General features: G+C 43.3%; 1 protein-coding gene across 2 annotated transcripts in view; it reads right to left on the bottom strand.

Annotated features, from left to right (window-relative positions):
- The window catches only part of camsap2b (calmodulin regulated spectrin-associated protein family, member 2b), a 102,787-nt gene that overhangs the window by 70,650 nt on the left and 15,124 nt on the right, over positions 1-17,013 (bottom strand). For both annotated transcript variants that reach the window (XM_061979745.1, XM_061979744.1), the window contains exon 2: positions 11,731-11,990. In XM_061979745.1, coding sequence (XP_061835729.1) covers positions 11,731-11,990 — 260 coding nt within the window. The remainder of the gene's footprint in view (positions 1-11,730; positions 11,991-17,013) is intronic.

The following is a 17,013-nucleotide window of genomic DNA, read 5'->3' on the forward strand; positions in this document are numbered from 1 at the left end:
CAAGTTGGCGACATGTCATCCGCTGCTTCTTCTCAGCACTCTCCTTCACACTAACTTCCTTCCTTCCAATGGTTAGAAAACAAAGGTATGTTGATCTCTAGCTATAAACAAGGGGTGCCCATTACGTCGATCGCGAACTAGTGGTCGATGGCTGAGGGTGTGTCAGTCGATCGCCAGCCAGGCATTAAAATAATAGACCTAAAAAATAGACCTAAAAATGAGCGATCATCAATCTTCCCCAAGACGTCACTTCCGTCACTTGATTGACATTCACGACACCCGAGGGTCTTGTGAGATGACGCTGGCTGCTGCCAGATCATTATTAAGAAAAAATGACAGAAACACTTTTTCTTTCAACAGACTCTTGTGCCGTACCTGCCGTCAAAACTCTAAAGCCCGACTGCACAGTTCCTATCTTCACAATAAAAGCACTGCTTCATCCTGCCTGCGCTAACAAAATAAGAGTCTCAGAAAGCTAGCGTGCACAAGCTAGCAAGCTACGTGTAAAGTGTATAAAAAGGAGTATGGAAGCTGGACCAATAAGATGCCAAAACCAACCACTTTCATGTGGTATTGGACAGAAAGGAAGACTTTTTTCTCCTGCATTTGAAAATGTGGACGTTATCATCACTCCTGTCTGATTCCAATCAATGCAAGTCATCAGAATCAGGTAATACATCAACTTATATTCTTGTCTTCATGAAAGAAAGGAATCTATATGTGTTAAACATGCTTGTATTATCATTAATCACCTTTAACTTGTTAACAAAAATGTCTCTTTCATAAATAAACAAATATAAATTAAATATATGAATGAAGTAGAACCCCTCGACTTCGTCAATTGAAAAGTAGCTCGCCTGCAGAAAAAGTGTGGGCACCCCTGATATAAATGAATGCTAGTGAGTAAGACCAGTTGTTTTTGGGCAAATATTACGTGGTTTCTGTCACATTTTCCACGCCAACTAATGATGGGGATGCTGGTAACTCAACTCTTTGTCTGCAACTTAAACTGAACAATTAGCCGAGAGACACTCTGAAGTTGGTGCACAGGAACCACTGTACACTTAGAGTGGTCAAGGAGCTGCAGACTCGTGAGCCAGTGTTGATACTACAACATCAAGGTTAAAGGTTTCTTTCTTTAAACAACATGGGCTTAAAACCATTTCTGTCTGCTTTGTGTGTGTGCACATAATCAAGTCCACCCAAGTGGTGGTGACAATCACACCTTATAAGGCTTTGAAGATGGCTGACACTGTGGTCGCACTAGAAAAGAGCATGGTCCTACTATTGTAGCATGACTGTGTTGTGTGCCCTTCATCAAAGGCGTCTGTAAGGGCGACACACATGAGCAAACAAATAATCCAACGGGCCTCCTTGTCTCCAAACATCCCTAAAAAGTCTGACTTCATGTACGTGGTTTTACGGCATGGCATCGCACCTACTCTTCTGGCTTAGATCTTAATGCAGGCCTTGTCAGAGTGTGTAGGTGACGAACCCCAAGATGCAGAGAAGGCAGGATTGGTACAGGAAAACATGATTTAATTTAACTCTATAACAAGAAACAAACAAAAGGGTACAAACAAAAGGTGCGCAAAAGGCGGAGAACAAACTTGGCTATGAACAGAAACTAGCACAAAGGCTAAACTATGGACAAGAAACAAAAACACTTACTGTGACACGAATAAACAAAACTCACGTGGCAAGAAACGAGCAGGATGAACTATGACATGAGCAGAGCGAACAAAAGTAGACACAGCTACAACGACAAGTATAAATGACATCGACAAGTATAAATGACACTGACCTCGACATTCATTAGCGACATTGACAATACTCCAGCACTGACTGGAGGGAAAAGCAGGTCTAAATAGTAGCTGGCTGATTGACACCAGGTGTGGCCAGGTGCCAATCAGTCACAGCTGAGGGGACCCAGTACTCAGGGAGACAAGTAGGAAATAACCAAAATAAGAGCGCCGACAGGAAATAAAGACAAAAAGAAGAAAAACTCAAAACATAACTAAACTGTCAGTGACAAACCTGACAGGCCTGGGCAATTATTTTGCCTAGGGGTTCCAAATTTAGAGAAAAAAATGTGTCTGGAGTTCGGTATATGTATTTTTAGTAATACTAATGTAACGACGTGGTCGCATCGTGATGCGGGTGTGTTCTCCCAGGGATGCAGACGGCTTCGGACACAGCTTGCAGGTAGGAATATGATTTATTTAACATATAAATCATACGATGAATAAACAAAAGACATACACGTAGCACAAAAGGCAAAACAAAAGGGCTAGCGTGGGAGCTAGTAAACCAAAATAGCCTAGCGTGAAAACTAGCAGCTAAGGAACATGAAATAAACGTCGTCATCAGTTGTGTGGGAACAAACTAGGAAGCCAGACCGAGTGAGGCCAGGGCAAAGACTAAATAGCCCTCTGATTAGCGCCCGGGCAACAGGTGCGCGTCCCGAACACTAACCAGAGGCAGGTGTGTATAATCTGCTGTCATGGCAACCGAAACAAACGAAACTCAAGATGCTGAAAATACATGTGACTCAAACATAAACTATGATCCGGGCAGCGGATCATAACAGTACCCCCCCCTTAAAGGACAGATTCCAGATGTCCCTTGACACAAAATAAAACTAGAACCCAAAAAACAAGAAATAGTTCAAGAGTCAAGGGAGGGCGGAGGGAGGATTTGGTGGTGGGTCGACAGGCCACGTGTCCCCGAATCCACCGGGAAAGAGTCAGGTGGCGGCGGCGAGTGGAACGCTGCTGCCGCAGGCGAGGCGGGCGACCATGGAAAGGCCACATTCGTGGCTGCCGAGAAGGTGAGCGTGAGTGGCGCCAGAAGTTCAGCAGCCGGAGAGTTCTAAGTCTATGTCTCGGGTGTCGCTGCTGTTTGCGCCACAGGCGTCCATACACAAACCTCCGAGAGCGCCGCTTGCGCAGCCAGACCACTCGAGGTCGCTGAGACGACGATGAGGGCGAGGAAGGTGGCGGCGTCCTGGAAAAGCCCACCGGAGACGAGGAGAGAGCAGACGTCACCGCGGAAGCAGGAGGAGTCGTCGTCGCCGTGGAAGCAGGAGGAGTCGTCGTCGCCGTGGAAGCAGGAGGAGTCGTCGCCGCCGTGGAGGCAGGAGGAGTCGTCGTCGCCGTGGAGGCATGAGGAGTCGTCGTCGCCGTGGAGGCAGGAAGAGTCGTCGTCGCCGTGGAGGCAGGAGGAGTCGTCGTCGCCGTGGAGGCAGGAGGAGTCGTCGTCGCCGTGGAGGCAGGAGGAGTCGTCGTCGCCGTGGAGGCAGGAGGAGTCGTCGTCGCCGTGGAGGCAGGAGGAGTCGTCGTCGCCGTGGAGGCAGGAGGAGACGTCGTCGCGGCAGCCAGTGCAGGTTCTGATGCTAGTCTTGGAGCCGGCGCTGGTGTGGGAACCAGCCTTGGAGCGGGCGCTGGTGTGGGAACCAGCCTTGGAGCCGGCGCTGGTGTGGGAACCAGCCTTGGAGCCGGCGCTGGTGTGGGAACCAGCCTTGGAGCTGGCGCTGGTGTGGGAACCAGCCTTGGAGCCGGCGCTGGTGTGGGAACCAGCCTTGGAGCCGGCGCTGGTGTGGGAACCAGCCGTGGAGCCGGCGCTGGTGTGGGAACCAGCCGTGGAGCCGGCGCTGATGTGGGAACCAGCCGTGGAGCCGGCGCTGGTGTGGGAACCAGCCGTGGAGCCGGCGCTGGTGTGGGAACCAGCCGTGGAGCCGGCGCTGGTGTGAGAACCAGCCGTGGAGCCGGCGCTGGTGTGGGAACCAGCCGTGGAGCCGGTGCTGGTGTGGGAACCAGCCGTGGAGCCGGCGCTGGTGTGAGAACCAGCCGAGGAACTTGGCGTGGTAGAGGTACAGGAGACGAAGCTTGGCGTGTCAGCCGAGGTGCAGGAACAGGTGCAGATGCTAGCCGAGATGCAGCTGGAGGTGGCCTAGCTGGCGGTTGTGGCTTAGCAGGCCGAAGTACTGGTGGCGGTGGCCGTGCAGGAGGTTGCGGCTTAGCACGCCGAAAGACTGGTGGCGGTGGCCGTGCAGGAGGTTGCGGCTTAGCACGCTGAAAGACTGGTGACGGTGGCCGTGCAGGAGGTTGCGGTTTAGCACGCCGAAAAATTGGTGGCGGTTGTCGTGCAGGAGGTTTCGGCTTAGCTGAGCGCAATGGTGCCACCCCACTAGCACAGCTCCCAGCACTAGCCCCCCCCCCCCTCAAGACGCGGATACCAGACGCGCTCCTTGCGGTTTGGAACCGTCTTCAAGGGTGGGTGGAGGGAGGTATGGAGAGGGGTATACTCCTCTTTAAATTGTCCAAATTGACTATTATCATCCCCCACTTGAGATTGGGTGGGAGCACAGGGAGAAAAAATATGTGCAGTGGGCGGAGCAATAGTCACTGGGGCGGAACCAAAGTCACTGGAGGTGGAGTTTGAAAAATCAGAAAGTGACTGAATAGAGTTGAACTTAACAAAAATGTCCTGATAATGTTTTATCTTAGAATAAAAGTCATTTGGAATTGGCTGACAGAAAGAATTAGAAGATGGAAAAAAAAAATTCTTGCTCAATGACGTCATCGGGAGTGGGCGGAGTTACCTCTTCGGGGGGCGCCAATGAAATGACGTCATTGTTGATGCTGTCCATGTGACTGACAGCCCAATCGGAGAAATGTTTGGCAAAGTGGTCGATTGGGTTGCCAAACATCTGAGGAGGGGAAGTTTGGGCTGAATGTAGCTTGCTGTGTACCAGTGGAGGAGTCTGAGGGAGTGGCGCGTCTTGGCAGCAAAGTGAAGACCTCTTGGGCGGCTTCCGTCTTCGCTGACGCGTTCGGTATTGCGGGGGTGTGGCGATGTCCTCGGGCCAAACGGAGTGGATTGGGACCAGCTTTCCGTTTGGACCCCATATCAGGTCCTGGCGCTCCGAGGGGGTATAGCGAAGAGTTTCCGCCTCCATCGCTCGCAACACCTCCCACGTACCTTCATCGAACTCCTCGATGGCCGCCGCGGGAGAATTGTTATTTGCTGGCTTCCTACTGTAACGACGTGGTCGCATCGTGATGCGGGTGTGTTCTCCCAGGGATGCAGACGGCTTCGGACACAGCTTGCAGGTAGGAATATGATTTATTTAACATATAAATCATACGATGAATAAACAAAAGACATACACGTAGCACAAAAGGCAAAACAAAAGGGCTAGCGTGGGAGCTAGTAAACCAAAATAGCCTAGCGTGAAAACTAGCAGCTAAGGGACATGAAATAAACGTCGTCATCAGTTGTGTGGGAACAAACTAGGAAGCCAGACCGAGTGAGGCCAGGGCAAAGACTAAATAGCCCTCTGATTAGCGCCCGGGCAACAGGTGCGCGTCCCGAACACTAACCAGAGGCAGGTGTGTATAATCTGCTGTCATGGCAACCGAAACAAACGAAACTCAAGATGCTGAAAATACATGTGACTCAAACATAAACTATGATCCGGGCAGCGGATCATAACAACTAATACAAAACCTCACAATAATGTCTGAATGCTAAAAACGTTATGACAGACTGCCTTAAAAAACGGAATGGAATTGTACTTTTTTTTTAACTAAATGAGACACCGAGAATGTACATGAAAATAAGGAATGTGGGATTTACAATATTAACTATGAAGGATAAAACACTGAATATTGACAACATACCCGCGAGGATAAAACACTGAATATTGACATATCACACCCCCTCTCGATCGACATATTTTACAATCAAGCGAAACGCAACAAAAATGCAACAAACACAGTGAAATATGAACGCGAAGGGTAAAAAAAACCCCACCTACAATCTGATATATCTGATACATCACTAAGCTTTAGAACTTTGTTGTAAAAATCTCCTTCCGCGTCTGTCTCTGACACCCGCATTTCAGGCTGACACTCTGTAGAAACGCACCACACCCACACTGCTTGGTGCCTCGCCTGAGCTGCTGTGACTTAGATGACCATAGTAACTAATTAGATGACCATAGTAACTAATTAGATTACCATAGTAACTAGTATATCATGCAAAAGCACATATTCCAACCATTGAAATACTTTGTATAGTTCAAGACTTGCGGTCATTTGAAAACATCACAGCACATCATAATGGCAGCTATAGTTTCGATCTTAAAGATCTAAAAAAATTATTTGGAAATGTGCGGCGGGCCAGATTGAAAAGCTTAACGGGCCGCATGCGGCCCCCGGGCCTTAATTTTCCGAGGTCTGTCTTAATGCAGTCCTTCTCAGACAAGGACCTCCAAATGTTCCAGAGCCGCTGCAGACAAATTAAATTAGCACTCCATTTCTAACACTTTGAGGTAAGGAACGTATAGAGGTCACGCTAGTGAAGGTCTGACAGACTTTGCAGCTTTTGTGTGTTTTATAGAGTATGGGCGAAGGGGGAGGGGTGGCAGTCATTTGTGCACCAGACGTGCTTTGACTCACTGAGACCCCACCCTCCACTCTGCTGCAGTCTTTTGCTTCCTCCCTCATGCTTTTCCCCATTCTCCTCCTAAACTCCTCATCTTACTCACTCGCACTTGGACTTTCCAAACCCTTTCCTGTCATCTTTGCTCTACTTTCATGCGCCCATCGGGATAGCAGCCAACTGGAACCCTTTCCCTGTTTTTTTTCCTGCATCCATTCGTCCTCTAACTGACTGAATGACTGCCTGCCACGCTCCTCCTCCTCCTCGACATGAGTTATTCTTCTGCACAGTCTGTGGAAAACCGTGAGGTCATCATTTTTCGCTGCCTCTGTGCAATAGCTAGACGTGCTTTGGTGCAAACAGCATTTCAAAACTGCCAATATACTATACTTTCTCAGACAGACACAGTACACTAAAGAGGAAGATACATTTAAGTAACAGATTAGAACAGTACAAATGAGCGGGGAAACATTCCAAAAAACTTCAAGCTGTAGCTGAGCAAGGAGATAATCAGTTCTGCACGAGCAGTGCAGACAACTCCATACGGCAACATAATGTGTCCTGGCTGCTATACCAGGTTATACAAACCCCAAAACCAGTGACGTTGGCACATTGTGCAAATGGTAAATAAAAACAGAATACAATGATTTGAAAATCCTTTTCAACCTACATTCAATTGAATAGACTGCAAAGACAAGATATCTAAGGTTCAAACTGGTCAACTTTGTTATTTTTTGCAAATATTAGCTCATTTGGAATTTGATGCCTGCAACAGGTTTAAAAAAAGCTGGCACAATTGGCAAAAAAGACAGAGAAAGTTGAGGAATGCTCATCAAACACTTACTTGGAACATCCCACAGGTGAACAGGCTAATTGAGGTGGGTGCCATGATTGCGTATAAAAGCAGCTTACATGAAATGCTCAGTCATTCAAAAACAAAGATGGGGCAAGGGTCACCACGTTGTGAACAAATGCGTGAACAAATTGTTTAAGAACAACATTTCTCAACAAGCTATTGCAAGGAATTTAAAGATTTCACCATCTACGGTCCGTAATATCATCAAAATGTTCAGATAATCTGGACAAATCACTGCAAGTAAGCGGCAATGCCCGCGAGGTTTGATCCCTCAGGCGGTACTGCATCAAAAACCGACATCAGTGTGTAAAGGATATCACCACTTGGGCTCAGGAACACTTCAGAAAACCACTGTCAGTAACGACATCTGTTAGTGCAAGTTAATACTCTACTAAGCAAAGCGAAAGCCATTTATCAACAACACCCAGAAACGCCACCAGCTTCGCTGGGCCTTAGCTTATCTAAGATGGACTGATGCAAAGTGGAAAAGTGTTCTGTGGTCTGACGAGTCCACATTTTTTGGAAACTGTGGAAGTCGTGTCCTCCAGAACAAAGAGGAAAAGAATCATCCGGATTGTTCTAGGCGCAAAGTTCAAAAGCCACCATCTGTGATGGTATGAGGGTGTATTAGTGCCCAGGGATGGGTAACTTACACATCTGTGAAGGCACCATTAATGCTGAAAGGTACATACAGGCTTTGGAGCAACATATTTTGCCATCCAAGCAACATCTTTTTCACAGACGCCCCTGCTTATTTTAGCAAGACAATGCCAAGCCACATGTGTGGCTTCATAGTAAAAGAGTGCGGGTACTACAGGCAGGCCAGCCTGTAGTCCAGACCTGTCTCCCATTGAAAATGTGTGGCGCATTATGAAGCCTAAAATACCACAACGGAGACCCCGGACTGTTGAACAACTTAAGCTGTACATCAACAAGAATGGGGAAGAATTCCACCTGAAAACCTTAAAAAATGTGTCTCCTCAGTTCCCAAACGTTTACTGAGTGTTGTTAAAAGGCGCAGTGGAAAAGTGGCCGTGCGCGACCCGAGGGTCCCTGGTTCAATCCCCACCTAGTACCAACCTCGTCATGTCCGTTGTGTCCTGAGCAAGACACTTCACCCTTGCTCCTGATGGGTGCTGGTTAGCGCCTTGCATGGCAGCTCCCTCCATCAGTGTGTGAATGTGTGTGTGAATGGGTAAATGTGGAAGTAGTGTCAAAGCGCTTTGACTACCTTGAAGGTAGAAAAGCGCTATACAAGTACAACCCATTTATCATTATTATTAAAAGGAAAGTCCATGTAACACAGTGGTAAAAATGCCCCTGTGCCAACTTTTTTGCAATGTGTTGCTGCCATTAAATTCTAAGTTAATGATTATTTGCAAAAAAAAATAGTTTCTCAGTTTGAACATTAAATATCTTGTGTTCGCAGTCTATTCAATTGAATATAAGTTGAAAAAGATTTGCAAATCATTGTATTCTGTTTTTGTTTACAATTTACACAACGTGCCAACTTCTCTTGTTTTGGGTTTTGTAGATCACATGCAACATGCCCACTAATAGTACACACAATTTTATAGTGGGTGGTATCTTAGTAGATCAGGCCCTATGTGTTTCTCATAGGATCTCAATATGCTAGTAAAACAATTAGCATTGGATAATAATGTTTGATTGTCACATTAAGGATTTAGCATGCGGAATACGAATAAGGCTTCCCTCTCAGTCACTATTATGTTTTATCAAATAAAAAAACATCGATGTTTTACCGCCCTAAAGTGGGATGACGCATGTTTGCCCCAGCACACTCCAATTGCACAGAGACTGCACAGTAATGAGTTGTTATAGGAAACCCGTCATTAGTGGCTGTTTTTCTTTCAGCATCACACATCTTAAGCCGGCCAGTTTAATAGTAGAACTTGAAGACTTACTATGTGCAGAAGACACAGTAGCATCTGACTGGGGGTTAAATGATACAATATTATACTATACTATTCTGTACTGTCGTGACCTGAATATTGCTGGGTTGCAACAACATGGCGGAAATATCGTCAAAAACTACATCTGAATATGATGGAGTGAATTCAAAGGAGAAAAGATGTTTCACAATGTTTAAAGATTTTCTTACATAACCAAAGTTGAAATTTTAAACTATCTGATGGCCAACACTTACTCTACTCCCTGCTTGACACTCAGCATCAAAGGTTAGAATTGGGGGTTAAATCACCAAAAATCATTCCCGGGCGCGGCCACCGCTGCTGCTCACTGCTCCCCTCACCTCCCAGGGGGTGATCAAGGGTGATGGGTCAAATGCAGAGAATAATTTCGCCACACCTAGTTGCAATCATTGGTACTTTACTTTAACTTTAACTCGCAAAGGAGGTCAAGAACTGCAAAACTACTTACTAATTACTTTTGAGTTTGTTGCGTGGCTGGTCGTGTCAGTGTGGAACTGCAAACTATCAAGCTGGTGGCCATTTATAGCTATCACGCACATTTCTGATAGCTAACATTATCATTACCATTTTGATTTGAGCATCCAAAATCACATACTAGTCCAGCAGTATGGAGCCCCGACTTTTCCCCAAGCTAGTCAGTCTTTCTCCCCGTCACTCGCACACACTAGTGACCTGAACAGATGTATAGTAGCCGCTGACCCGCTGATTTTTCAAATGTTTTTATTTTGTCTTTGATTTTGATTTTAAAAGGTGTTCTTTCAGAAATGGATCTTGAGAAAGAATCTTATATCCAGGGTCGTCTTACATGGTAAGTCATGTATTTTATAAGCTAGATGTAGGGCTGGACGAAAAAGTTTATCTAGATATACTTTTACTTAAACTCGATATTCGATATATATCTCGTTATATTTTCCGGTGAAATTATACATATAAAGATATTCATTTTTGAGCGAGATTCACTGGAATTGAAGTGAATGACAACTGTAGTGTAAACAGTCAGTGGTACTTTTATTAACCCAGTTTGTCAAGATGGGTATTAACAGCACAGAAAAGATAGCACAGCATTACATAACATAAATAAAATAGAAAAAATATTATTTCTACGTAAAATAAATAACATAGCTGTGCAAATGATACAAAATGTATCAAACTCAGGTAAAAAATACATTTGCAGGCAGGCACTTTTTAATTCCCAGTAGACGATGTAATGGCCGGTCACACACGTATGGTTCTGGTCAGCGCCAAGTAAGTGACTTGACTTAATTGTGCGGCTATGATCTTCCTCACTTCGGCATACATTTTTGGCAGCATTCAAAATGTAAAATGTATGACCTTTTAAAACGCCGCTGTACGGAGTGGTACACGGGCGTAGGGAGAAGTACAGAGCAGTGGCGTCTCCCAGTCATACTTGCCAACCCTCCCGCTTTTCCCGGGAGACTCCCGAATTTCAGTGCCCCTCCCGAAAATCTCTCGGGGCAACCATTCTCCCGATTTCCACCCAGACAACAATATTGGGGGCGTGCCTTAAAGGCACTGCCTTTGCGTGCCGGCCCAATCACATAATATCTACGGCTTTTCACACAAGTGAATGCATGCATACTTGGTCAACAGCCATACAGGTCACACTGAGGGTGGCCGTATAAACAACTTTAACACTGTTACAAATATGCGCCACACTGTGAACCCACACCAAACAAGAATGATAAACCCATTTCGGGAGAACATCCGCACCGTAACACAACATAAACACAACAGAACAAATACCCAGAGCCCCTTGCAGCACTAACTCTTCCGGGACGCTATAATATACATCCCCCCACCCCCAACCCCAACCCCACCCACCTCAACCTCCTCATGTCTCAATTCCAAGCTGCTGTTTTGAGGCATGTTAAAAAAAATAATGCACTTTGTGACTTCAATAATAAATATGGCAGTGCCATGTTGGCATTTTTTTCCATAACTTGAGTTGATTTATTTTGGAAAACCTTGTTACATTGTTTAATGCATCCGGCGGGGCATCACAACAAAATTAGGCATAATAATGTGTTAATTCCACGACTGTATATATCGGTTTCGGTTGATATCGGAATCGGTAATCAAGAGTTGGACAATATAGGAATATCGGATATCGGCAAAAAAGCCATTATCGGACATCTCTAATCTCAACCAATCGTGACTCATCATAGTAAACAACCAACCAATCATGGACGTTCTTATACGTCCAAGCACGTCTTGGAAGGAGAAAGGGGAGGGGTTTAGTAGCCCATGAGAGGGAGTGGGGTGTGGGGGAGAACAAGGAACACAACAAATAAGCGGTGTTTGGTAATTTTAACGTGAAACTAATTATATCGATATCACGATATTTTCTTAATTCATATCTTGTTTAAAAATATATCGATACATCTTACAAACTCGATATATCGCCCAGCCCTAGCTAGTTGTAGGAAATAATAATACAAGTGCATGAGCACTCACCATGAGTATAGGCGTGCTGGTCAGATCTCTCTCTGTCACGAGTCGGTCCTGATCGGTGACATACAAACCTTTCTGGGCCAGAGCCTGGATGACGGCGTTGTGGCCCAGTAAAGGTTTGACCGCATCGCTGCGCAGGATCAAGCTTCCCGCACGGCAGTAGAGCTCTGCAGACTGGAGCAAGCAGGCCACAGGAGGCTTCAGGTGCTCTTGGTTGTACTGGTCCCTGTAGAAAGGCTCCACCAGCTCGTCTGGTACTTCATCTGCATGGCCAGAAAGTATACTGTTTAGAAAGTAAACAATATTGCAAACAATGACCAAAAAACATCAAATGTTCTTTGGCATTCATCAAAGCTTAAAGGTCTTAAGTCATGGTCAAACAAATAACGAAAAACATGTCATAATGCGATCAGATTTTTTTTTTATTGCATTACCAGCAGTGGCTGTGGGTAACCTCCTGAGATACCAGTAGTTTTTTAATGAACTCCACAAGACAGTAAGAGCTGCATTTAAGTGTCATGAGTGGTCAGCTGTTGGTGTTAAACTCAGGCGTGTTACATGAGTTGCTATTCTATTGTGTATGGTATTAATTCTGACTGAGCAATTTGCTCCTGACTATTATGACGACATCAGTTCTTTTGTTCTTGTATTGCGCAATATACCACGTGGTCAAAGAGAGCTATGGTTTCCTTTCCACTTTCTCATGCACGCTGAATCATTATTCAAGTAAAAGGCATAAGTTGTAACTCGTGTTTCTAAATAACGCCTCACCCACTTTGCCTTTGCTTTAATTTGAAAAATTGGAAAGCATACACTTACATTATTTTACTTCAATATACAAAACCCAAAACCAGTGAAGTTGGCACGTTGTGTAATTTGTAAATGAAAACAGAATACATTGATTTGCAAATCATTTTCAACCTATATATTCAATTGAATAGACTGCAAAGACAAGATACTTAACGTTCGAACTGGTGAACTTTGTTATTTTTTGCAAATATAAGCTCATTGGGAATTTGATGCCTGCAACATGTTTCCAAAAAGCTGGCACAAGTGGCAAAAAAGACTGAGAAAGTTGAGGAAAGCTCATCAAACCCTTAAGTGGAACATCCCACAGGTGAACAGACTAATTGGGAACAGGTGGGTGCCATGATTGGGTATAAAAGCAGCTTCCATGAAATGCTCAGTCATTCACAAACCAGGATGGGGTCAGGCTCACCACTTTGTCAACAGATGCGTGAGCAAATTGTCCAACAGTTTAAGAACAACATTTCTCAACGAGCTATTGCAAGGAATTTAGGGATTTCGCCATCTACGGTCCGTAATATCAAGAAAAAGTTCAGAGAATCTGGAGAAATCACTGCATGTAAACGGCAAGGCTGAAAACCAACATTGAATGCCCGCGACCTTTGATCCCTCAGGCGGTACTGCATCAAAAAGCGACATCAGTGTGTAAAGGATATCACCACATGGGCTCAGGAACACTTCAGAAAACCACTGTCAGTAACTACAGTTGGTCGCTACATCTGTAAGTGCAAGTTAAAACTCTGCTATGTGGACGTTGTGTCCTCCGGGCCAAAGAGGAAAAGAACCATCCGGACTGTAATAGGCACCAATTTCAAAAGCCAGCATCTGTGATGGTATGGGGGTGTATTAGTGCCCAAGGTATGGGTAACTTACACATCTGTGAAGGCACCGTTAATGCTGAAAGGTACATACAGGTTTTGGAGCAACATATGTTGCCATCCAAGCAACGTTATCTTGGACGCCCCTGCTTATTTCAGCAAGACAATGCCAAGCCAAATTCTGCATGTGTTACAACAGCGTGGCTTCTTAGTAAAAGAGTGCGGGTACTAGACTGGCCTGCCTGTAGTCCAGACCTGTCTCCCATTGAAAATGTGTGGCATATAATGAAGCGTAAAATACCACAACGGAGACCCCGGACTGTTGAACAACTTAAGCTGTACATCAAGCAAGAATGGGAAAGAATTCCACCTGAAATGCTTCAAAAAATGGTCTCCTCAGTTCCCAAACATTTACTGAGTGTTGTCAAAAGCAAAGGCCATGTAACACAGTGGTAAAAATGCCCCTGTGTCAACTATTTTGCAATGTGTTGCTGCCATTAAATTCTAAGTTAATGATTATTTGCAAAAAAAAAATAAGTTTCTCAGTTCCAACATTAAATATCTTGTTTTTGCGGTCTATTCAATTGAATATCCTGTAGGTTGAAAAATATTGGCAAATCATTGTATTCTGTTTTTATTTACCATTTAAACAACGTGCCAACTTCACTGGATTTTGTATTGTAACTCAGACAGCATCATTTCAATGAATTTCGCCAGTTCAAAAACTTAGAAGATTATATCTTAACATATCCAGAATGCACCACTATCACTTCATATTGTGTGTCTATTTTGCGCCTACATATTAGACAGATGCATGCTATTTTCTTCTCATCAGCATTACTTGATGAGGTAACAAGATTAGCAATGTCCACTATGGGCTTGGTAGCACAACACACATTTCACATCACTGTTGTTCGCCACACACCTCTGCTTCACGTGCAGCATTTTAGTCACACAGGACCCTGTGGAGGAGTGTGTGTGCAGAGTGCTAAAGCTAGGCGTTCCAGTATGCGTGTCATCTCCTCTGCATGCGCACGGAAGGAAAAAAAGGACATTCAGGGAATCCATGTTTTCGTCTTTGTCCTCACAATGAGTAACAGACAGAAAGGAACTAAAAAAGAAACCAAACTTGTAATCAGTGGTTGCAGCAAAAGCTAGTCAAATCTAACACTACAAAGGAAATACCTCCATTCAATATATAAACTAAGTGTCAACGATAACACAACATTTCAAAACTGTGTACCTGCAAGATTTTTGCTCTAATAGAAAACAAGAAAACGGCCTCGTCAACGGGTGGAATAAAAGTATCTTTTGTGTTGGCCATCAAAGAGGAAAAATACAGGAAGGAGCTGCAACAGGAAGTCCAGGAACGTAGATGACTGGTGCCCTGGAGACCCCCAAGACATAGCTTAGCATGGTCAGCAGTGTTTATCTCTGCGAGCAATAATATCCTTTGTGGGGAAAGCAACACAGACTGTATTACTGTAAGTGTACGTTTTGTTGGGGGGGAAAAGTATTTTACTGTCCTGTATTGCTACTAATGCACCTTTACCACTCTTAAAACGAACAAATCCTTGCCATTAAACGTATTCAAGGCACTTAAGAAACCATCTTGGATTACTGTTAATTTGAGGAAAAACTCAATGTTTGTGTTTGCAGACCTTACAAAAGCACATGTTCCAAGCAGAATTTACTAACAGTTACATTTGGTTTAAGGGTTATCCTTGAAACAAGGCTTTTAATGAAATAATCCTAACACATGCACTGTCCTTTTTATGTGCTTTTGTTGATACTAAAAGAGAATATAGCATAACACCATACAAGGCAGGGGTGCCCACAGTTTTTCTGCAGGCGAGCTACTTTTCAATTGACCAAGTCGAGGGGATCTACTTTATTCATATATATAATTTATATTTATTTATATTATATTATATATTTAAATTACATTATAAAAATGTCTAAGCTCCATACACAATTTAAACACACGCCCATATAAATCCACTACAAGGCATTATGGGTACAATGCAAAACACTTTCTCTCCATACTTTGCCATGTTTGGTGCTATGACAGCATATTGGTAATTACCCTTGAAAACAAGACTTTATTGTAGGTGGTAGTGTATTCTCACATGTTTGGCAAAGTTCCCTCTGCAATTTGGTATAAAATTGATAAGCAGACTTAAATCATTGCGATCGCCGATTTTGTGTAAAAACAGCAGTGTAAAATTAAATCAACACAAGCACACAGTTGGAATAAATAATATTAAAAACAGTGGTAATTTGTCTTCGGTCATGGTCAAACAAATAACAAAAAAAGTTTAGAAGAGAAAAGGTGAGGCCTTTAACCCCAGTAACACCATGCCTACCGTCAAACATGGTGGTGGTAGTGTTATGCTCTGGGCCAGTTTTGCTGCCAATGGAACTGGTGCTTTACAGAGAGTAAATGGGACAATGAAAAAGGAGGATTACCTCCAAATTCTTCAGGACAACCTAAAATCATCAGCCCGGAGGTTGGGTCTTGGGCACAGTTGGGTGTTCCAACAGGACAATGACCCCAAACACATGTGAAAAGTGGTCAAGGAATGGCTAAATCAGGCTAGAATTAAGGTTTTAGAATGGCCTTCCCAAAGTCCTGACTTAAACGTGTGGGCAATGCTGAAGAAACAAGTCTATGTCAGAAAACCAACAAATTTAGCTGAACTGCACCAATTTTGTCAAGAGGAGTGGTCAAATTTCAACCAGAATCTTGCCAGAAGCTTGTAGATGGCTACCAAAAGCGCCTTATTGCAGTGAAACTTGCCAAGGGACATGTAAGCAAATATTAACATTGCTGTATGTATACTTTTGACCCAACAGATTTGGTCAAATTTTCAGTAGACCCATAATAAATTCATAAAAGAACCAAACTTCATGAATGTTTTTTGTGACCAACAAGTATGTGCTCCAATCACTCTATCACAAAAAAATTTGAGTTGTAGAAATGATTGGAAACTCAAGACAGCCATGACATTATGTTCTTTACAAGTGTATGTAAACTTTTGACCACGACTGTATATATGTATATGTGTATATATATGTATATACCGTATGTATGTGTGTGTATATATATATATATATATATATATATATATATATATATATATATATATATATATATATATATATATATATTAGGGCTGCAGCTAACGATTATTTTTCTATCGATTAATCTATAGATTATTTTTTTGATTAATCGGTTAATCTATAGATTATTTTTTCGATTAATCTATAGATTATTTTTCCTTTTACCGATTTTTTTTTTAATTTAAAATGAAGAGGAAAAAATAAATGTAGGCCAGTTTTTTCAAAAGGTATGGCTTTTATTTACAAAAAAAAAGTATGGCCACTCAGTCAACATTGACAACAACATGACAAAATATTCTGTAACAATGTAAACATTTAAAACTTTTAACATTTAACAAAATTAAAAGTAGCTTATTTGCTTTTTAATGTGCAAATATAAAAGTAAACATCCAGTGCAAATCTTAATATTCTGGAATAGTATAAGCATTTCAAAAGTAAAAGTATTGCTTATTTTGCTTTAAAATGTGCAAAAATAAAGATAAACATCCAATACAAAAAAGTGCAAAACGGAAATATTCTGTAACAAGTGTAAACATTT

Source organism: Nerophis lumbriciformis, linkage group LG19 (genome assembly GCF_033978685.3).
Source record: "Nerophis lumbriciformis linkage group LG19, RoL_Nlum_v2.1, whole genome shotgun sequence".
NCBI classification, from domain to species: domain Eukaryota; kingdom Metazoa; phylum Chordata; class Actinopteri; order Syngnathiformes; family Syngnathidae; genus Nerophis; species Nerophis lumbriciformis.